Raw genomic sequence first — 19679 nt, 5'->3', positions numbered from 1 at the left:
ATTAGATTAGGGCAATGGGCCCACTAGAGCAGTATCCTGTCTGACAGTGGCCAGTACCAGCTGCTTCAGAGGAAAGTGCAAGAAACACCATAGTGAGTGCACAACTGTGAAATAACCTGCCCATAACAGGAGTATCTTTCTATCCTTTGTCAATTAATCGCTGGCCTATGCTCTAAAGCAGGATGGCTTATATTACATAGATAAACTGTCTTTTATTCTTTCTAATGTAATGGATGACCCATGTGGTCCCCAAATCCTTTCTACTCCCCACATCATGCAACAGAACAAAACTGTATTAGTCCTGATGAGTCCTGGGCTATTCAGGTCTAAAGAGGCAAGAGATAATTTCCCCAATAAAAATGTAATATACAGTTACAGTATTTACTGCAGGTTAAAAATTATCTGCACTGTCAATCCTCATGTTTAAAAGGCATAAGATAACCAATTAGGGTTAGGAAAAGATATCCTTCATAATGTAATACATAGCAGTGCATTTTTGTGTGCATTACAGAGGTGTTTACAGATGTTTCTGGAGTACCTGGTGTAAGCCACTGTCAGAGACAGAATGCTGAACTAGATAGGAAAAAAATGTCAAGTTTTAATCTTACTTTGAGTATTGTTTTGGAATTTCTCTTTCTTGGCTACTTTACAAAACAGTTATTTAGTAAGAATTCAATATATTTTTATTTAATAATATTTAGTTTATGTAAATACTAAACAGTCCTAATGAAATTGAACACATCTGATGTGTGTGTGTGAAGGAGAGAGAGAAGTTATTTAAAATCTAATAAAATGTTCCAAAAATAGAGAAACAGTCTGCCATGAATGAATCATCAGCACTGGAATTAACAAACAAACCATTAAAAGCCACTACTTCATTAGAAACGAAAGCTTATATTATTAGGAAATTTGTAGGCATTGAAATACCGCTTACTTTATTAATCCTGTTTTAGGCCTGTGAATCAACTGCCACCTGTAGGCAGTATAATCTTTCCAGCCAACATTCTTGGGGTCATGCCACAAGGTACGTACCTACAGTAGGAATACAAATGCTTCATTAGAAACAGTTTGTACTACCGCAACTGGTTATCTGATCACAGCCTATTTTCTTTGTATCACCAAACTAAAAATCACTTTAAAATTTAGTGATACTGAACGCCATTCCCCCCACACTCTGGTCACCTATATTAAGTAACATGAAAATTGCCATCTTCAGTTATACATCAGTTACTCTCAAACAAGTAGATTAATTCATAGATTCATAGACTTTAAGGCCAGAAGGGACAATTAGATCTTCTAGTTTGACCTCCTGTATATCACAGGCCATAAAATTTCACCCAGTTACCACTGTATTGAGCCCAATAACTTGTGTTAAAGAATATCTTGTGCGAAAGAATATCTTCCCAGAAAGATGTGAAGATATTAGAGATGGAGAATCCACCATTTCCCTTGCTAGTTTGTTCCACCCTCACTGTCAAAAAATTATACCTAATTTCTAATTTGAATTTGTCTGGCTTCAACGTCTAGCCATTGGTTCTTGTTAGGCCTTTCTCTGCTAGATTAAAGAATCCTTTAGTGCATAGTATTCCCTCCAACCTTCCCCATGAAGGTATTAGACACTGTAATCAAGTCACCTCTTAGTCTTCTCTTGGATAAATTAAACCGATTGAGCTCTTTAAGTCTCTCCCTCCAAGGCATTTTATTTATTACTCAAAGCATTTTTTGGCTCTTTACTTCACCCTCTAATTTTTTAGTATCCTTTTTAAAATATGGGCACTAGAACCTGATGCAGCATTCCAGAACAGGTCTCACCAATGCTGCATACAGATGTAACCTCCCTCCTCCTATTCACTATTTCCCTGTTTATACATCCAGGGAGCACATGAGCTCTTTTTGGCACAGCATCACACTAAGAGCTCATGTTCAGTTGCTCATCCACTCTGAGCCCTAGATCCTTTTCGGAATCACTGCTTTCCAGAATATAGTTGCCATTCTGTAAGTATGGCCTACATTTCTTTTTTGAATGGGCCCAGCTTATCAAGCGATCCAGATCACGCTATATGACTGGCATGTCTTCATCATTATTTACCACTCTGGTAAGCTTTGTGTCATCCAAAAATTTTATCAGCAGTAATTTTATATTTATTTCCAGACCACTTGATGAAAATGTTGATAATTGATGAAAAAGTGCAAGGAAAGTAAAGGGGAGTGGAGACCTGGGAATATATTTTGTCTTTGAGTTCTGTACATGTTCAGATACACACACACACTCACACAACGTTCACCCTAGAGAACTGATCCTGCTACACTTACCTATGTGAGTAGCTACATTGAAAGAAATGGGACTAATCAGCTGAGTAAGCGCTACTGCAAGACTGGCCCAATATTTATTGTATATTGTTTCAAATCTCTGGCACAATAAAACTCTCCAGGAAGGCCCAGACCCTGGAATGAACTGTATGCAGTTGGATCCCTGTGCTTGTGTGGTGCCTCACTAACTTCAATGGGCTTCCGTAGGGTCACAAAGGCCACCCTGTGAAGTTATTACAAGACTTGGGAGTTTGCGGCAAACGTTCTGAACACAGCCACGTTCAGAAATATAAACATCAAATATATGTGATGCCCCAAAGGTGGGTGTTTAAACACCCATCTGAAGAGAATAAAGCCCATTGTAACACCAATACTATCTCCAAGCTGGAAGAATTACCTGTACTCCTTGTCCTTTGATTTTGCAGGTTCTTTTTAACTACTTTGTACATTCTCTTTTATCTATGTACATTTTGCATTACTTTGTAAACAGTACAAATAAATAACAACAAAAGCCTCTAAAAAGACTGGCAATTTTATCCAAAAATTAAAATAACATTGAAAAGTCATTTACTATTTTCCTTACTCTTATTGGCATACTGAGCCTCAGTGCCCTTTTTTAATTGGTAACCGGTTTTTGTGTCAGCCCCCTTTTTACAATATTGGTAACCCCTCAATGGTATGAAGACTTGATTCTCTTACCTGTCCAGGTGTGTTTCCAGTGTGCCAGAGAGCATTTCTCAAGTGCTCACCAGTGCCAGTCGTGGAGTTCACTACTTTGAGTGATACCCCTGAATAACCATAAGCCCTGGTGGGCTTGTCCTCCCAGTAGGTCTGTGTGACTTGCTTCCACATCAGGACATAAAATCGACTGCTGGACTGATAACCAAACACAAACCCAGCATAATCGTCATCACGGTCTGTGTTAACATAGAATGTGCCACTGAAGTCAACAGAGGTGAACTCATCGAAACCTGGTAGAGGATTAAATGTGCAAGATATTCAGTTCCTCCATGTGGTGCAAATTCAGAATGCTTGAAAGCAGACTGTTATACCATTTTTGTTGCTTTGGGCTTTCTAGGGGTTTTTTTGGGGGGGGGGGGGAAGGGGTTGAGAGAGAGAGAATGAAGTCATATGTACTGTTTATATAGTACTTATATATCTGTTCTGTCTCATTCCTTAAACCAGGATGAGGATAAGATGATATCATCCTCTCTTTTTACCTTTGTTTCTGTGTAGTCTTTGCATTTTTCTGTCCCTTTCCCTCTTGTAATACTGCTGTTACAGAAACAACATGACTTGATAGCCCTTTTAAAGAAAAAACTAAGATTTATAGTGTCTTACATTAGGATCCCTTACAATACCAGTTGGGAGCAAGGAGGAGGCATTTGGCAGGAAGAACAACAAATGTGATGTATGTTTGCAAGCCTTCCTCAGTCCTGATTTATTCAGATCAGTGAAACAACTATGTTCCCTCTTACCTATCAGAATTAACTCTATAAAAATGCATGTGGGTAGGTCTAACATATAGCAGCTGACATTCCAAAATGAAATGGAATCAAATAGCTCAATAGGCTTTTTTCTCATATACAACCTCAATACAGAATGCTTTTTCTTCATTAGCTGAGCAAAGAGTTGTGCCAACAGCAATAGGAAAAAACTCTGACAAGTATATACACACAGGCACTCTCAGACACTCAGGATATATATACTCCCATTTGAGTAAATGAACAAATCCATGCTATGTTGGGCTTCTATATGAAAAGAGAAACAAGACTATGCAGTTCTTTGATGTGCTACACAAAGTAAAATAGAAGTGTGGTCTAGCAGCTTGAACACTCAGGTCACTATGAAAAATTCAGAGTCCTAATCCCAGCTCTGACAGTGACTCTGTGTATTTTAAACCTTCTGTCTCATTTCCCCTATCTGTAAAATGGGAATAATTTGTTGAAGAAAGTGTTGTAGTTAAAGTAAAGTGCTTTGAAGATAAACAGCACTATCTCTGTCCTAAGGTCTAGGGCTGTGTATTATTCTGTATGTGTTTCAGCCAGCACTGTTCCAAAGAATCCAGATAATTCTTTTCTCTTTTGATACTCACCTACTGCTATGCCAGGATCAGAGTTGGCAGTCTGCACCAGTTCTTTGCCCTGGTGACGAATAACCCAGTTGGGGTCAATTTGAGCTGTTCCCTTTGGATCCAGGGGGACCATCTGGAACTTTCTGAAGTCAGTTTCACTGATGTCAACATTTTCGGGGCACACGTCATAAATATCTGGGACACTGTCATTGTCAAAATCGTCTTTGCAGATATCACCTCTGCCATCACCTACAAGCAGAACACATATACAGGCAAAAATTGTTAGCATTTTGTACCTCTCTCCTTCTCTATTTATATAAGTCAACAGCTGTTCACGTAGGAATTACTACACTGGAAGAGACCAGTAGTCTATGTAGTGTACCATCCTGCCACCAACAAGGACTTATATCAGAGGCAGATGTAAAATGTCTTTAGTGCACTTGATCACCATTGTATTCTTCAAGCACAGGCTTTCTGACAGAAAGAAGGAGAATGAACCTTAGGAACCTCAAAGACTTTCTGCAGTTCAGCTTGGTGGGAAAATGGTTCCACATTCCACTGTCTGACAGCCAAGTAGAACTCCAAATTCTGACCAGCTGTGCACTCCCGTACTTGTTTATCTTAACACTTAAGATAAAAACTATGCATTTCCAACTTTATTCCCTTTGCCAATATCAAAGAAGCAATTCTTGAATCCATACAAGAATTTTAATTATTCAATGCATATGTTGCTGAAGTTCCCAGTGGTCCTGACTGCTGACAGAGTTGATTTTGTTTCAAAAGATATTGAAAGCATTTGTCCAACCAGCCATGTCGTCCACAAACTCTATCCAGGTCTGCAACTTAAAATTGTGTGGCTCACATACTTGAGAGCACATGAACATCTTTTGGTTTTAGTTATAGTTTGGCTTTTGCCGAAGTCAAACAACATTTCTTCTGTTGTTGATGATGATGAAGAGCAAGTCAACCTGTACTACTGATTCTGTTGGACAGTCTTCACAGAAGTGCATTCACACATACGCTGGCCTAGACCTCCATAGCCCAGCTGAGCTATGCTTGGCACAAGACCAGGAGGACCAAAAGCTGGCTTTAACTGAACTATACTGCCCAGATCCCCAAGTCACCCTTGGACTGCAGAGGTCCTGATAGAAGTTACAGCAGCCCATGGGCTATGGGGCCATTACAGAGATTGGCAGGGCACAGAGTTGTGTAAGTCATTCCCTCTTTATCCTAGCCATGCCCCCCTTATACCAGGATACTGGGAGCAGAGGAGGTGTGGGAACTGCGATCACTGTTCTATATCACCCAAGGATTTCCAAAGTAACCAGAGCAGCAATTGAGAACTGGTCCACTGTAAATGTATCGTCACTATGAACATATGAACTAAATTTTGCTTTCAGTTACACCAGCATCAATGTGGAATAACTCCAGCAATTTTATTTACACTTGTGTAACTAAGAAATTGCTCATATTTATTTATTTTGTGGATCATTACTGATAAATATATCAAACGTATATAGCAGTTTTTATCCTAAAGGATCACAAAATATGTTTTATATATATTGGTAACAGTTCATTAACCACTGAACTGCAACCATCTATGTGGTAGACCATTACAGCTGTTTAACAGTGACCAGGACTACAGCGCAACAATTCAGGACAAGAAATGAAGAAAAATACTGCATCCATTTATGTAACTGTCTAATGCACATGATCAACACATACCTAAAGTGTTTCCTCTGTGAAACAATTTTTAGTAGAGTTGGTTGAAAAATGGCAAATATTTTCCATGTATATTTACAAATAAATGAATATTTCTCATTTTTAAATGTTATGGAATATTTTGGTTCTTTCAATAAAAAACTGAAGTTGAATACCAAAACTGTCAGTTGTGTTGGTTTTCAAAAACCAAAACAGTTTTTTTAATTAAAAAATTTCTAGTTTAATATTTCATCAAAAAATTAACATTTGAAAAGGAAAGAAAAATTGTCCCAGAAAATTTGGTTTTTTAAATAACAGTCAATTTTTTAATCAAAACTATATTATATGTTTGACCAGTTCTAGTTTGATGCCCTTTAATACATTAATACAATGTTCCAAGTTCAGACATGGCATAAGCAGGAGAAACTTCACTGAGGTCAGTGATATCAGGCCTGTTACCTCGGGGCTCAATTTGGTCTGAAATGTCTTATTTCTTTTATCCATGGAAAAAAATATCCTTCGCATTGGTCTATACATGCACCAGTTCTTCATGTACTTAGAACTGAATCAAACCCACGCTACTTGGTTCTTACCATCAGAGTCCTTTTGGTCAGGGTTGAACATGAGCCGACAATTGTCCCTGTCATCAGGAACACCATCATTGTCATCGTCAGAATCACATGCATCCCCTTTGCCATCCTTATCATGGTCAGCCTGGTTAGAATTGGGGATGTAGGGGCAGTTATCTTGGTTGTTCTGGTGACCATCTTCATCTATGTCCTCATTGTTGTCACACTGGTCACCAACCAGGTCATTATCTATGTCAGTCTATAGAAAAAAAACAGGCAACAACATTGGCATCTTGATTGTTACAAAGCACAGAATTGAGATGGCATGTTTCCTTATTCTCTACATTTCTCTTTCAGTAACTTCCTGAAGAGCTCCTATATTGTGGTGACAAATTTCTATGAAGTAGAAATGTAATAAAATTTCAATTTTTTTCACTCTAATATGAAGAATATCAATGAAGATCTTACCGAAACTTGGGCAAACATTTTCCTACATGGCTCTTAGTTTACATTTGTTGGTTGGAACCTACTGGTCTTAATTCACAGGTCTGATACATCCCCTTTACACTGCTGTACCTTGGTCAGATCTAGCCCACAGGAAATAACCCTGATGCAAAGGAGTTCTCTGTGCATCATAGGGTATGTCTACACTGCTATTAAAAACCCATGGCTAGTCCAAGCCATGCTGACTCAGGCTTGCAGGGCTTGGGCTAAGGGGCTGTTTAACTGCAGTGTAGATGTTTGGGTTCAGGCTGGAGTCCGGGTTCAAGAACCCTCACAGGGCATGGGCCAGCTGAGGAGTTTTAACTGCAGTGTAGACATACCCATAGAGTCTTCACTGCCTGCATCATAAGGGTCATGCCAGGGGTATGGCCAGGATAGGAGGTTTGCCTGGAGTGCCACTGCATTCTGGCAATTTTTGTTGCCATGTGGACTCTTGGAGCCATGGAGAGCCAAGTGAAGTTCAAAGCAGACCTAAGGTTTCTCTAACTTGCAGCGGGAGCCAAATTGTTCTCCAAATGGCACAGGAATACAGGGAGTGCAAAGGTGGGGTTAACGACATCTTTGCCCCAAACCCCTCAGGCTCTGCACGGAGCGGCACTTGGCCAGACCTGAAAATCAGGCCTGTTGTTTTTCACATATAAGGAAGTTTAATGCCTACATTGAAGAGGAGGGTTTTTTATATATATAAAATGTTAAAGGTCCAAAAGAAGGATGTACAATTCAGATCTAACTTTTCAGTCTTAAAGCCAGCTGTTTGGGGTTTGACTGCAACGGTTATAACAATTTAAAAATCTGGGATGGACACTAGAGTATTCATTAGATACATTGCAGGACAAAAATCAGATGTAATCATTTAATAAAACATAGTGCAATATGATAAAATTCTTCCCTGGAACATAATTAGCATTGCAAGCACAAAATAGATGCATATATGATATCATGCATTTCAGCTGGCCCGATAGTCCCTCATGAGAGTGTGTTACCTCATATTATTGAAGTCTGTGCAAGCTGTGTAGTGCTCATATGAACTGTCTTGCCCAGACAAGGTTCTTAAGGTATGAGTGGCTGCTATTGGTCTCAATGAAGTTTAGTTATTATAAGCCCTGAGGTGAAGCTAAGTGCAATAACTTTGCATAATTATAAATTCCAAGGCATTCACCTGAACCAAGGCAATATTCAGTGTTAGATCATTGAAAACTTGCAAAACTATTTTGCATAACTTTTGCTTTCAGTTCATACCAGAACCTGCAATTTACCATGAATATCATAAAAGAGTTGTTCATATATTATGTTGCCAATCAGGGCAGTTTTCTTTTCATGTAAAGTGGGTGGATTGCAGGCAGAAGAGAATTGTCACTAAACAGAGTGTATCATTGCCATAATGGGCCTTTATGTTTCATGTGGAAATGAAAAATGGGCAAAATACGGCCTTTTCTTTTCCATGCATTGATATGTCTCTTCTGTGAAGGAAGGGGCATGATTCTCCTACCACAGGTCTGAGTAACTGTCACTGAAATCAATCACAGTTACTGATGTCCTGTGATAGGAGAAATGGGCCTCTCCAGTTCAGAAGTGAATTTAGGCCGCATTTTGCACTGGTGGCTTGTGGGATATCAAACTTTTAAAATTACATCATTCAAATTATTCTGTATCCTGTGATAATAGAAGAGCTTCCTGGCCTTTTACCCAGTGAGTCTGTACTGTATCTCCCACACCCCCACAGAGCAATCAGCTAGCTAAAGATCATAAAGGAGGGCAAGATGGTCTAATGGGCAGGGCACTGGACTGAGAGTCAGGAGACCTGGACTCCATTTCTGGTTCTGTTGCTGATCTGAGTCCTTGGGAGAATTAATTAGCTTCTCTGTCACTCTTTCCCCTTCCACCTCTTGTCTATTTAAGCGATACGTTCTCTGAGGCAGGGATTGCCCTTTACTATGTGTCTGTACAGTGCCTAGCTCAATGGGGTCCTGATCTTGGTAGAGGTCTCTGTGCTTGACTCCAATGCAAATTATCATAACAATAATAATAATAATTTAGTTTAGTTCCTTAAACATTTTCTCTCTCTTTCTGTCCTACTCTGAGGTCAGCATTAATACAAGCAGTTAGAAGGTTGCTTTCAGATTTCCCACATCAAGAGCAAATCCTCCCACCCATCACTCCTCACACAAATGGGCTTAGTGTTTACCTGATCGGGATTGTGCACCAATGGACAGTTATCACAATGATCACCTACTCCATCCCCATCTGTATCTCTCTGGTCAGTGTTGTAAACGTATGGACAGTTATCTCGTTCATTAAAAATGTCTGTGAGGGTAAAAAAATAATGTGACTGAAGTAGATAAGAAATCTAGCACAGCTGGTTCACATACAGTAAGATATACCATTGCAGAGGTCAGGCCCCCACTTAAATTCCATTGAAGCCCTATTTTGAGGGTTTAAGTGGCTCTTAAGAGGTTCATAGCCCTATGCTGATCCTCTGTCAGAAGTGAGTTTTATTCATGGTACGTTTTATTTGCCATTCCATTAAAGCTGCTTCAGTTTTATTGTACTACCACATCACAATAAGAAATGAAAGAGCCACTGAGGAATGGGTGTACAGTAGAACCTCAGAGTTACAAACCCCAGAGTTACAAACTGACCGGTCAACCACACACCTCATTTGGAATCAGAAGTACGCAATCAGGCAGCAGCAGAGACCAAAAAATAAAAAAGCAAATACAGTACTGTACTCTGTTAAACATAAACTACTAAAAAAATAAAGGGAAAGTTAAAAAAAGATCTGACAGGTAAGGAAACTGTTTCTATGCTTGTTTCGTTTAAATTAAGATGATTAACAGTAGCATTTTTCTTCTGCATGGTAAAGTTTCAAAGCTGTAGTAAGTCAATGTTCAGCTGTAAACTTTTGAAAGAACAACTATAATGTTTTGTTCATACGAATAACTTCTATTCCTAATGTGCTTGTAACTCTGAGGTTCTACTGTAATTTCATACTGTGGGCCAAATCCTGCTTTCCTTACTAATGTAAAAACTCCCAGATATATTTCAATGGAAGTTTTGCTTATGTAAGGACTGCATGGGCTTTGAAGAATTTGGCCTTTTATATTTGTGAGCCTAAAGAAAATGTCTATTGCTAAAAAAGTAGAAAAAAAAGTTTTTCATTTTAAATTACTTGGATTTTCATTGCTTAGAGTTGGAACTACCTACCCAGAATTTTTGAGTAATGCTCTGCAATAAATACTATATCACAATGGAATTCCTGAGGAATTCTATATAGCAATATATTGCATGACCGCATGCTTTAGTGCTAAATAAGCTCATCTTATTATAACATATATATAATTAATTGTACAGTGTTGCCAAATATTCAGACACCCTTCCTTCTCATTTTGCAACAAATTGTCCTCTCCTTCCAAAATTATATCATGGTGACAAAAAAAAGTTAAGACAATGTTGGCACAAGTGCCAGAAGATGACACTAGGATCATCTCTTCAATTATATGGTTTCTGGAGCTTTATATAAACTTTGAAATACAGAGTCTCAGCCAAAGATACAGGGTTATGTTTTCCACTCATTGCACATGCAGAAGTCCCATGAGCTCTAGTAAGAATCTGATGTTGTGAGTGATGGGAGAACTTCAAAAGGTTCAGAGGTTCAATTCAGATAAGTGTCCAAAAGTTGCATGATTACTGAAGCAAATCCAAGACCAGACTTTTTTCTACTATTTCTAACACTTCTGGGTTTCAACCATGTTAGAAATGCTTCAAGAACAAGCTTTCTAAAGATATTTCAATGTTTTTGCTTCCATTTCTGGCCAAAACCAAGACTAGAGAGGTGTGTACAAATAAGCAAAATAAAACTATCTTTTTCAAAACTCAGAGGATGTTTGAGTGTGGATTGGCTTGAGCTTTGTATGATTATCCAGGTCAATTCTGATTTTACCTGGCCCAGATTAATATCCTCTAGATAGAGTCTTGACCGATATCTTTTTTTCCCTCTAGTATCCAAACAGGAAACAAAAGTAGCATATTGCATCCTGATTATTTTGGAGTCAGGAAGAAATTCTTCTCCTCCTCTGAGGGATATTTGCAAGGGCCTTAGAATGGGGTGGGGAAGTGTGATTTATCTAGAACATTGGGCATGGGTGATCTATTACATTCATGTGGGTACATTTCACATTATTTTCACATAAGATTTGAGGACTTCAGCAATACAAAGCCAAGGTTATGGGCCTATTACAGGAATGGTGGGTGAGGACCTGTGGCCTGCAATGTGCAGGAGGTCAGACAAGATGATCATGATGGTCCCGTCTGTCTTTAATGTCTATGAGTCTATAATCAATGTCCTGTGTTCAATGCAGAGCCTGGGGATTGGTGGACCTTGGTCTTCCCTTTCTTTTTCTATATTTCTGACTGTAAAATATGAGATGGAACTGATTATATCTTACATACAAATGCAACCAGCCCACCCATTGTCCATAAATATTAGGTCTGGAATAGTAACCAGTTGCTGTTTGGTTTAGCGAATAAGAACGTACCATCACCATCAATATCCACAGCACATGAGTCACCCTCTCCGTTATTATCAGTGTCAATCTGAGCAGGGTTGTGCACATACGGGCAATTATCACAGCGGTCACCAACTTCATCCTTGTCATAATCAAACTGACGGGGGTTGAACAGAAGAGGGCAATTGTCCTAGCGAGCAGAAGCAAAGGATTTAAGAATATAAATCACAGCTTGGTTCGAGGCATTATTTCATTTATCAAGAAGTATTTCCCCACTCTCCCATCCCTCATGTTCCACTTAGGAAGAAATGAAAGTGAAAATGAAACTAAGACATATAAATTGATGTACAAGTGTGCCTTCCACTGATGAGCTTAGCCCTTTCCCTTGTGTAGCTATTTACACCTCTGCGAAGCAGGTGCAAAATACTAAGGCAGATTGGTAGGCATATTATACCCATTTTGTACAAATGTAAGTGACTACCTAATGTGCAAGGCAGTGGAGGAGCAGGCCCGACATACGTGTGTGGAGAGGAGACTAGGTCTCTAGAACCTTAAGAGAAGTCTCTGGAGAATATTTTTCACTATTTTGTTGTTGTGCGAGCATTTTCCATGAAGACAAATTACTTTCTTAATGCAACAGCCAGACTTCACTATTTTGGACGTTCTAGGAAAAGATATCATGGAAAGGCAAAATATGTCCTATTTTATCAAATACTGCCATATGGTAACAAAAAAATAAATGTGCCTGAGAGAGAAGAATACTCACTTCAGTGTCACCTAACTGGACAATGTAACTGAAGGCAATAATTTCTGTAACTGCACATGCAACATAAATGTTATTGATCAAATGCTTGTTCGACTTTTTTTTTTTAAGTTTCCAAATACAGACTGTATGAGTCAGATCCAGAACATGAAGGCACACAGCAGAATACACCTCATTTTTCCCTTTGGTTGTTACATTCTACCCAGTGCAGACAAAGCAATCAAATGTCATTTTTTATTTAAACCAGAGGACCAGCTCCTGTTCTAGTCAATATACCAAAACCCTAAGTGATGCTACAGAGCGCTCAGCACAGCACGGGATAGGATGGAGGCTTAAAAAGGGGCATTAGGTCCTCTTTGCACTCCTGCAATCCTACTCTGCTCTGCACTAGGCTGTACCCTTCAAGGGTAATTGAGATAAGACAGGGCAGTTCAAAGCTGCCCTAATGCAACTGAGGATCTGATCCACACAGTCCTTCATTATTTCTTGTAAGGGAGTGTGACAGGGTGCATTTACCCCGCACTGGACAGGGAAGGGTTAACTCCTGCCTGTGAGCTGAGAAGCCAAGCCCCCATGTCCCTCCTGGGCATGCTCAAAGTGTAACACCAGTATAAGAGGGAGGAGCCCAGCTCAATCTGGGCTAGCTGCCGGAGAGGAAGGATGCATGCTGCAGGCTGCAGCCCAGGAGCTGCTGCAGCCCCAGACTGTGGGAGCCGGAGACGCAGAGACTCAGGCAGGCGCCCAGGTATCTGAGGATGCCACTCGGAGGTCGGAGCCCCCGGGATCAGCACAACCCGAGGACAGAGACCCCGAAGACACATAGGCCAGGACTGCAGGAGTCACAGTAGGAAGTAGCCCAGGGAGGCACTAGTCATTGTCCCTACAGCAGTCAGCATGTTTCAGGCGGATCCTCACTAAGTGGCAAGTCTATTCATCACTACCAGGGCCTTGGGCTGAGACCCAGTGGAGCAGGGAGGGCCTGGGACTCCCTACCCTGGCCTCTACCCCCTGGGAGGCAGCCCAAACCTATTGACTCTGGCCACTATGCATCACTGCCCTATGAGTCAGAATAGTGCTATTGACGCTGGTCTCTAGGCCTCACTGCCCCAAGAGTCAGGATAGTGCTATTGACGCTGGTCTCTAGGCCTCACTGCCCTGGGAGCCAGGGTATTGCTAGTGACTCTGGCCACTAGGCCTTACAGCCCGGGGAGTCAGGGGACTGCTATAGACCCTGACTCCTAGGCCGCACAGCCCTACAGCAAAGAGCCAGTTGGTGGACTTAAACTCTTAGGCCTCACTGCCTAGAGGCAGAAGGCGGCTTGAGAGACAGGGTGTACTCACCCCGCAGTGGACAGGGACCCCCCACCCCATCACAGGGAGTTGCATTAAAATGATAAAAGACATTTTTTTAAAAATCAACCATTAAATAAAATCTCATACTTTGTCATCCTCTACCCCATCATTGTCATCATCTTCATCACAGGCATCACCTTTGCCATCCTTATCAAAGTCTTCCTGTCCAGAATTAGGCAGATGGGGGCAGTTATCCTGTCCAGAAAAATCAGTACATTATATTTCTGTTATGTCACAGGCTCATAACATGGGCTTGAAGACTATATAGCTCACAAGAGGCTATAAAACACATAGCTGAGAAAATCGGTCACAAGTACATTTTAAAGACTTTGTGTTTGTTTGTTGCCAAAAATATTAGTTCATCCAGTTTTCATGCTGTAAAATAAATTAAATGAAGTTGCAAATCACATTCCCCAACTTCCTTCTGTTAGAAGAAATGTTTGGAGTGTATTTTAACAGAGAGCATCTGATAGGAAAAAACACATATACACAGTGTCAGCTCCTTATGGACAGCTCATGAAGGAACTTTGAAGACTGCAACGTAACGTGGCTGGCTTTGGCTGCCTTTAACCAGAAGAATGAAGATGAAAGCTAAAAGGATGATCTTCAGATGTAATCTGTCATACGGAAAGTTAATGCAACGAAGACATAGACATGGGGCTGTAGTTTTGAGACATGTGTCCTTTTGCACTGTTAGATTTTCAAGACTTTTGAAAATAAAAGACAAATGTATCCTTTTTTATTTCGCATTGAAGATCAGAACTGAGGAAAGGGTGATTATTCCAAGTGAACAAGGCAAAAAAATAAGTACAGATTTTCAAAAACTTCAAGAAAGCAATTACTCTGATTAACACATGGAGGCAAATTCTGTTCTCATTTACAGTCATTGAATCCTATTTAATTCAGTGGGGTTGCATGAATGTACCCCAATGGCATCACAATGGTGCAAAAAAGAGCAGCATTTGGCGACTGAAGGACCTAATATTTCTTACAATAACTACATAGGCTTTCTAAATTGGAAATATAAATATAAAAAAGTGAAACAATGAGCCAGCATTTTAACTGCTATTTTCTTTTAAAATAGTATAGTTAGTGGAGAAATAGATTCATAGATTCCAAGGCCAGAAGGGACCATTGTGATGATCTAGTCAGACCTCCTGTATAACACAGGCCATAGAACTTCCCCAGAATAATTATTAGAGCAGATCTTTTAGAAAAACATCTAATTGTCAGTGATGGAGACTCCACTACAATACTTGGTAAATTGTTCCAATGGTTAATTACTCTCACTGTTACAAATTTATGCCTTACCTTGGGTCATCATTCTGCCTTGGGATAAAGAATGGGTGAAAATCTAAAAAGCCACTCAAACCATTGTCTATTTCCTACACCAAAACCTTTTCTGAGGTTATAAATTGTTCTCATTGCTGTTTTCACTTATTTTCACCTTTCCATTTCTGCTTGAAACCAAAACTGGACATGCCAAAGCACTGCAGAAATATTCTTCTTATAGCACATATATTTGAGTCCAGGATCAGCAAAGAAAATGTTGAAATCTCAGGGAAAGATCTATTCTCATGACATTTCCAGCCCAAATTTTCAAGCTCAAGAGATTCTGTTCATCTAGATAAGCTGAGGAAAAAGCATTATAGTTTTTGGATAATTATCAAAATCAAAATGAACCTCCAAACTTTTAGGACTCCTTTTTTTGTATATACAGATGATTCCTTAATGCCTGACCCAATGTTAGCCTTCAAAGTATCATATTTAGGCTAATGTTTCATTTTTCAGTACAGGAATTCTGGAGGAAAAAATGTCTATACATGAAAACTTTGAGGGAACTAAAAGTAAATTTAAATTCAATATATTAAATTTATTTAGACAAGTTATTTTTCAATCACTTTCACAGGGTAGGAGAAGGATATCTTTTTTTTTTTAAGACAATTACTAAACTAGAATAATTTCTAATGAGTGCTACTGCCTGAGAATATTTTCTATTTTTTAAATACACCTTTTTAATCAAACATTTGTTTCTATAAAATTAATGTATGTCTTACAGAAAGACAAGACTGAACCTTTGGGAACAGTCTCCTCTAAATGTGTTCAACATGTTATGTTCTTAATGAAAGCGGATCTTTTGTGTTGCATCTTGAGTCAATATGTTGCATGTCCTGATGACAGGAGCCAAAAAGAATATATGAACTGCAAATGCTGAGTTGGCCAGATCTACAATGAGCCGACAGCAGGCAGCGTGAGAAAGTTCAGCATCTGAGACTAGTGTTCAGCAAGGGTCTATCTAATACACCCTTTCTATTAATAAGGCATTGGCCCAAATTCATTCCTAGTGTAATGCGATTGACTTCAATGTAGTTACACCTGGATGACTTTTTGCTCCATTTAGCACTCTTAGCTCAAACACTGTTAGTCTCTGTGTAAAGTTTCTCATTTGTTTGCCCATTACGCTAGTTCAGAACTTGACAAGGTTCTTTTGGTTTTGTTGCCACTATCAGAGTGCTAGAAGAGGATGCCATCGCTCAGGACAGGTTGGTTGCATTCTCAAGTAAATTAAGGACCTATGTTTTTTTTTAATATGGAGCAGGAGCAGAAATCTAAGAAGGGCACGTTTAGAACTGAAAAAGAGCAATCAAAAGAAAACAGTGCCATCTGAAGGCCTATGCAGCCAATGTCATTGCATAAAGACTAACTCAGCAAAGTACTTAAGCACATGCTTAACTGTAAGCATGTCAATAGTGCAGTGATTTCAGTGGGACTGCTCAAGTGCTTAAAGTTGAGTACATGATTAAGGACCCATGGTCCCTGACACAGCTATCCTAACCACCATCTACCCTTTCTCTACTATCTCAGCAGCCTTGCTCCATCTGCCCCTCAATCAGCAATACCAGAGCATTGTAATCCTATTGCCTCCTTTGTTGTTGCGTGAGGTGTGCTAGGTCACAAGTGGGGATGGAGTTGCATGGGGCCGCACACTTTTGGCATAATACCCCACAGAACCAGTATTCTGTCTTAGAACATTATTAAGATCTGGCTACCAATACACAAGCTCCTGCTGAATCTTGGTGACTGCATAGTTTCAGTCTTCTTAGATAACTCTTTAGAGAAGAACTTTTCATGCAAGTAATGTTTGAGTGATTCTCAAATGATGGTCCATGGAACTCTTCCTAGTGGTCCCCAGAAGACCTCCCAGAACAGAAAAGGAATTCTGCTACAAAAGGGAGGGTACTGACAGTTTGGGATAAGAAGTGATCCAGGAGTGATCCCTCTTTTTCCTATGAAGTGTTTTACAGAATAGCATAATTGTGAGCCAGTGAAATACAGGATTCCATTAAGGTGTAAGTGAATATACATTCTATACTATCTCATAGAAAGAGTGGATACCTTAACAGTTCAAGTCTGCATAGAAACCATCACCAGTTTTATAATGAAAAGAAATATCCTTAGCTATTAAAAAAAAAGAAAACTGGTTGTGACATAACAACTTTTTATTGCCCCTTCTTGCTTACCTTCATGCAATGGTAAGTAGCATTGGCAGCACAGACCAGGTTGCTATTGGGCCAACCATCCAGGTCAGAATCTTCACCGCAGATGCGTCCATCACCAGCATATCCTGTTCTACATTCACACTTGTACATAGGGTCACTGAAATGGCCCAGGTAGATGCACTCTGCAGATTTGTGGCAGCTGTGTGTCATATCTAGGCATGGGTTTTCAGGTTCACACACCTACAAGAACAGATTGTACTCATTCAAACTTAATGACATCAGTAGGAGCTTCTAGGTCCTCAGCACTTTTGAAACCCAGGCCAGTTATTTAGATGTCTCAATTTAGGCACTTTTAAAAAAAAATGTTGGTCTAAGCCATACATTTTATTTTGTCAGTTCACAATTGTAGATAACTGGCAATAAAAAAAAAAAAGCATAACCACAGGAAAAATAGACATTACTCAATAAATAAATTTAAACAATTAGTTTAAGTTTTTTGGAATTATGTCTGCATTCCCCTAGGAGCCATTAATTCTCATTACGGACAGAAAAGACTGCACACACCCATTTCCTTTAGAGTACTGGTCTTCGGGATATAATGGTCTAAGTCTACCAGCTGGTGTGTAGTCATTTTTTTCTTAAACCAGAGAGACAAACAAATGGATTTTAATATCCTGTCAGCAAGTTTACTGTCACATTCCTCTTATTTCTTTTGTTTTTCCTGGTAAGTTTTGAGTGGCTTAATTTTAACAGGTGTTGTACATTTAGACTTCACATGTTGAGCTAACTACAGCATGGCTCAAAAAGAAGAGACTGATGAAGTCTCATGGCAGCTGTTTTAAAGAAGTTGCCTTAATTTTCTCTGAGATAACATTCCTCTGTGTCATTTCCTCTCCTTTCCCCCACCCCTCCCCACACACATACATTTTGACCTACTGGCATTTAGAAAAGTGAGATCTTCAAACAGATGTTTGATGACTTACTTTGGTGCATTTATCAAGATAATCATCCTAGCTCACCACTGCATTGCCTCTTATGTAGTCTTTTACACCTGTGAAAAGGGATTGCAAACTCTGGGTGTAAAAGGCTACCATTCTAGCTTTGTAGCATTTTACACTCATTTTGCACAAGTAGAAATGACTACACAAGGTGACGAGCAGTGAATAATCAGGCCCAATGCATCATCATATTAATAGAAAAGTTGCATCCACATTTAGGACCGTATTTTTAAAGGTATTTTAGGCACCTATGAAACAGATAGATGCCTACTGTGATTTTTCAAAAGCACTCTGGCACCTAACTCCTATTGATTTCAACGAGAGTTAGTCACCTACGAGCTTGTGAAAATCCGGTGTCCATCTATATCTGTAGCTGCTTAAATACATTTGAAAATCTGGTGCTTAGCTATTTGTGGCTATATTTGTTTGTTGCCCAAATTTATGAAATATTCTTTCACAATTTGTTTTTTATGGAGAATGCTTAGATAGGTTTCAGTTTCCATCACATTCCTAACCATTGACCCCTCTTCAACATCACTTACTTGCTTTTCTGTCTTGGCAACCTCCAGACCCACCCCGAAAGGCTGATTTCCTTTGTAGCGTGGAGGGCAGGGCAGGCAGTGGAACCCTGGATTTGCATTCACACAGCGATGGACCTGATTCACCTTAAAACAAACGTCTGGCACAGCTATACACTATGGAGAAACACAGAAGCAAAATGAAAGAACCAAGTTAGCCTGTTGTATAATCACCATACAGTCTTTATAAATAGCCTCAAGGAAATGTTTCATGTTGATTGACAACTGAAACAACGCATACCTCATCAAGATCCTCACACACTGTTCCATTACCAAGGTACCCAGCTGGACATGGGCCACATGACCAAGACCCATCAGGGTAACTGCTGCATTCTGCTCCAGGAAAGCACGGATTTGACAAACACCCATCTGTCAAAACACAAGCAAAAATGTAAATAAGGGTAGTAGTGCAGAAAGTAAAGAACTGTAACCCTTATTAAAGAAAAACATTCTCCATTCAGTGAAATAGATAAAAATGATGGAATGCTGACAATTAAAAATATTTGAATTTTCAACTCTGTATGAAAGCATTTCGTTTTTGGTTTGTGGACTGCTACAAACAGTTGACTATTTTAATAGTATACTGAGACCCCGATGCAGGAAATCTTCTTATTCCGGATAACACTTAACAATCCGCACATGCATAAAGTTTCACTGAAGTGAATTAGACTTAAGCATTTACGTAAGTGCTTTTCTGAAACGGGGACTGAATTAGTGTATTTCATATATGTAGACTCTCTAATATCAATTAGTGTTGCTATCCATGTGACAGGAGATAAATAACTAGCAATAACAAAGTTTGCAAGCTGCATAGCTCACTGCTG

The 19679-nt window shown here is 39.5% G+C and overlaps 1 protein-coding gene across 1 annotated transcript in view; it reads right to left on the bottom strand.

Annotated features, from left to right (window-relative positions):
• THBS2 (thrombospondin 2) overlaps positions 1-19679 on the bottom strand; it is a 45875-nt gene that overhangs the window by 4580 nt on the left and 21616 nt on the right. Inside the window, exons 11-20 of the mRNA XM_024203838.2 lie at positions 19097-19224; positions 18820-18972; positions 17301-17519; positions 13867-13974; positions 11694-11853; positions 9344-9462; positions 6679-6913; positions 4406-4633; positions 3010-3281; positions 935-1032 (exon numbers count right to left, since the gene is read on the bottom strand). Coding sequence (XP_024059606.1) covers positions 935-1032; positions 3010-3281; positions 4406-4633; positions 6679-6913; positions 9344-9462; positions 11694-11853; positions 13867-13974; positions 17301-17519; positions 18820-18972; positions 19097-19224 — 1720 coding nt within the window. The remainder of the gene's footprint in view (positions 1-934; positions 1033-3009; positions 3282-4405; positions 4634-6678; positions 6914-9343; positions 9463-11693; positions 11854-13866; positions 13975-17300; positions 17520-18819; positions 18973-19096; positions 19225-19679) is intronic.

This window comes from Terrapene carolina, unplaced genomic scaffold, assembly GCF_002925995.2.
Source record: "Terrapene carolina triunguis isolate 2854851 unplaced genomic scaffold, T_m_triunguis-2.0 Scaffold85, whole genome shotgun sequence".
Lineage (NCBI taxonomy): Eukaryota > Metazoa > Chordata > Testudines > Emydidae > Terrapene > Terrapene triunguis.
This window is presented reverse-complemented; position numbering and strand designations above follow the sequence as displayed.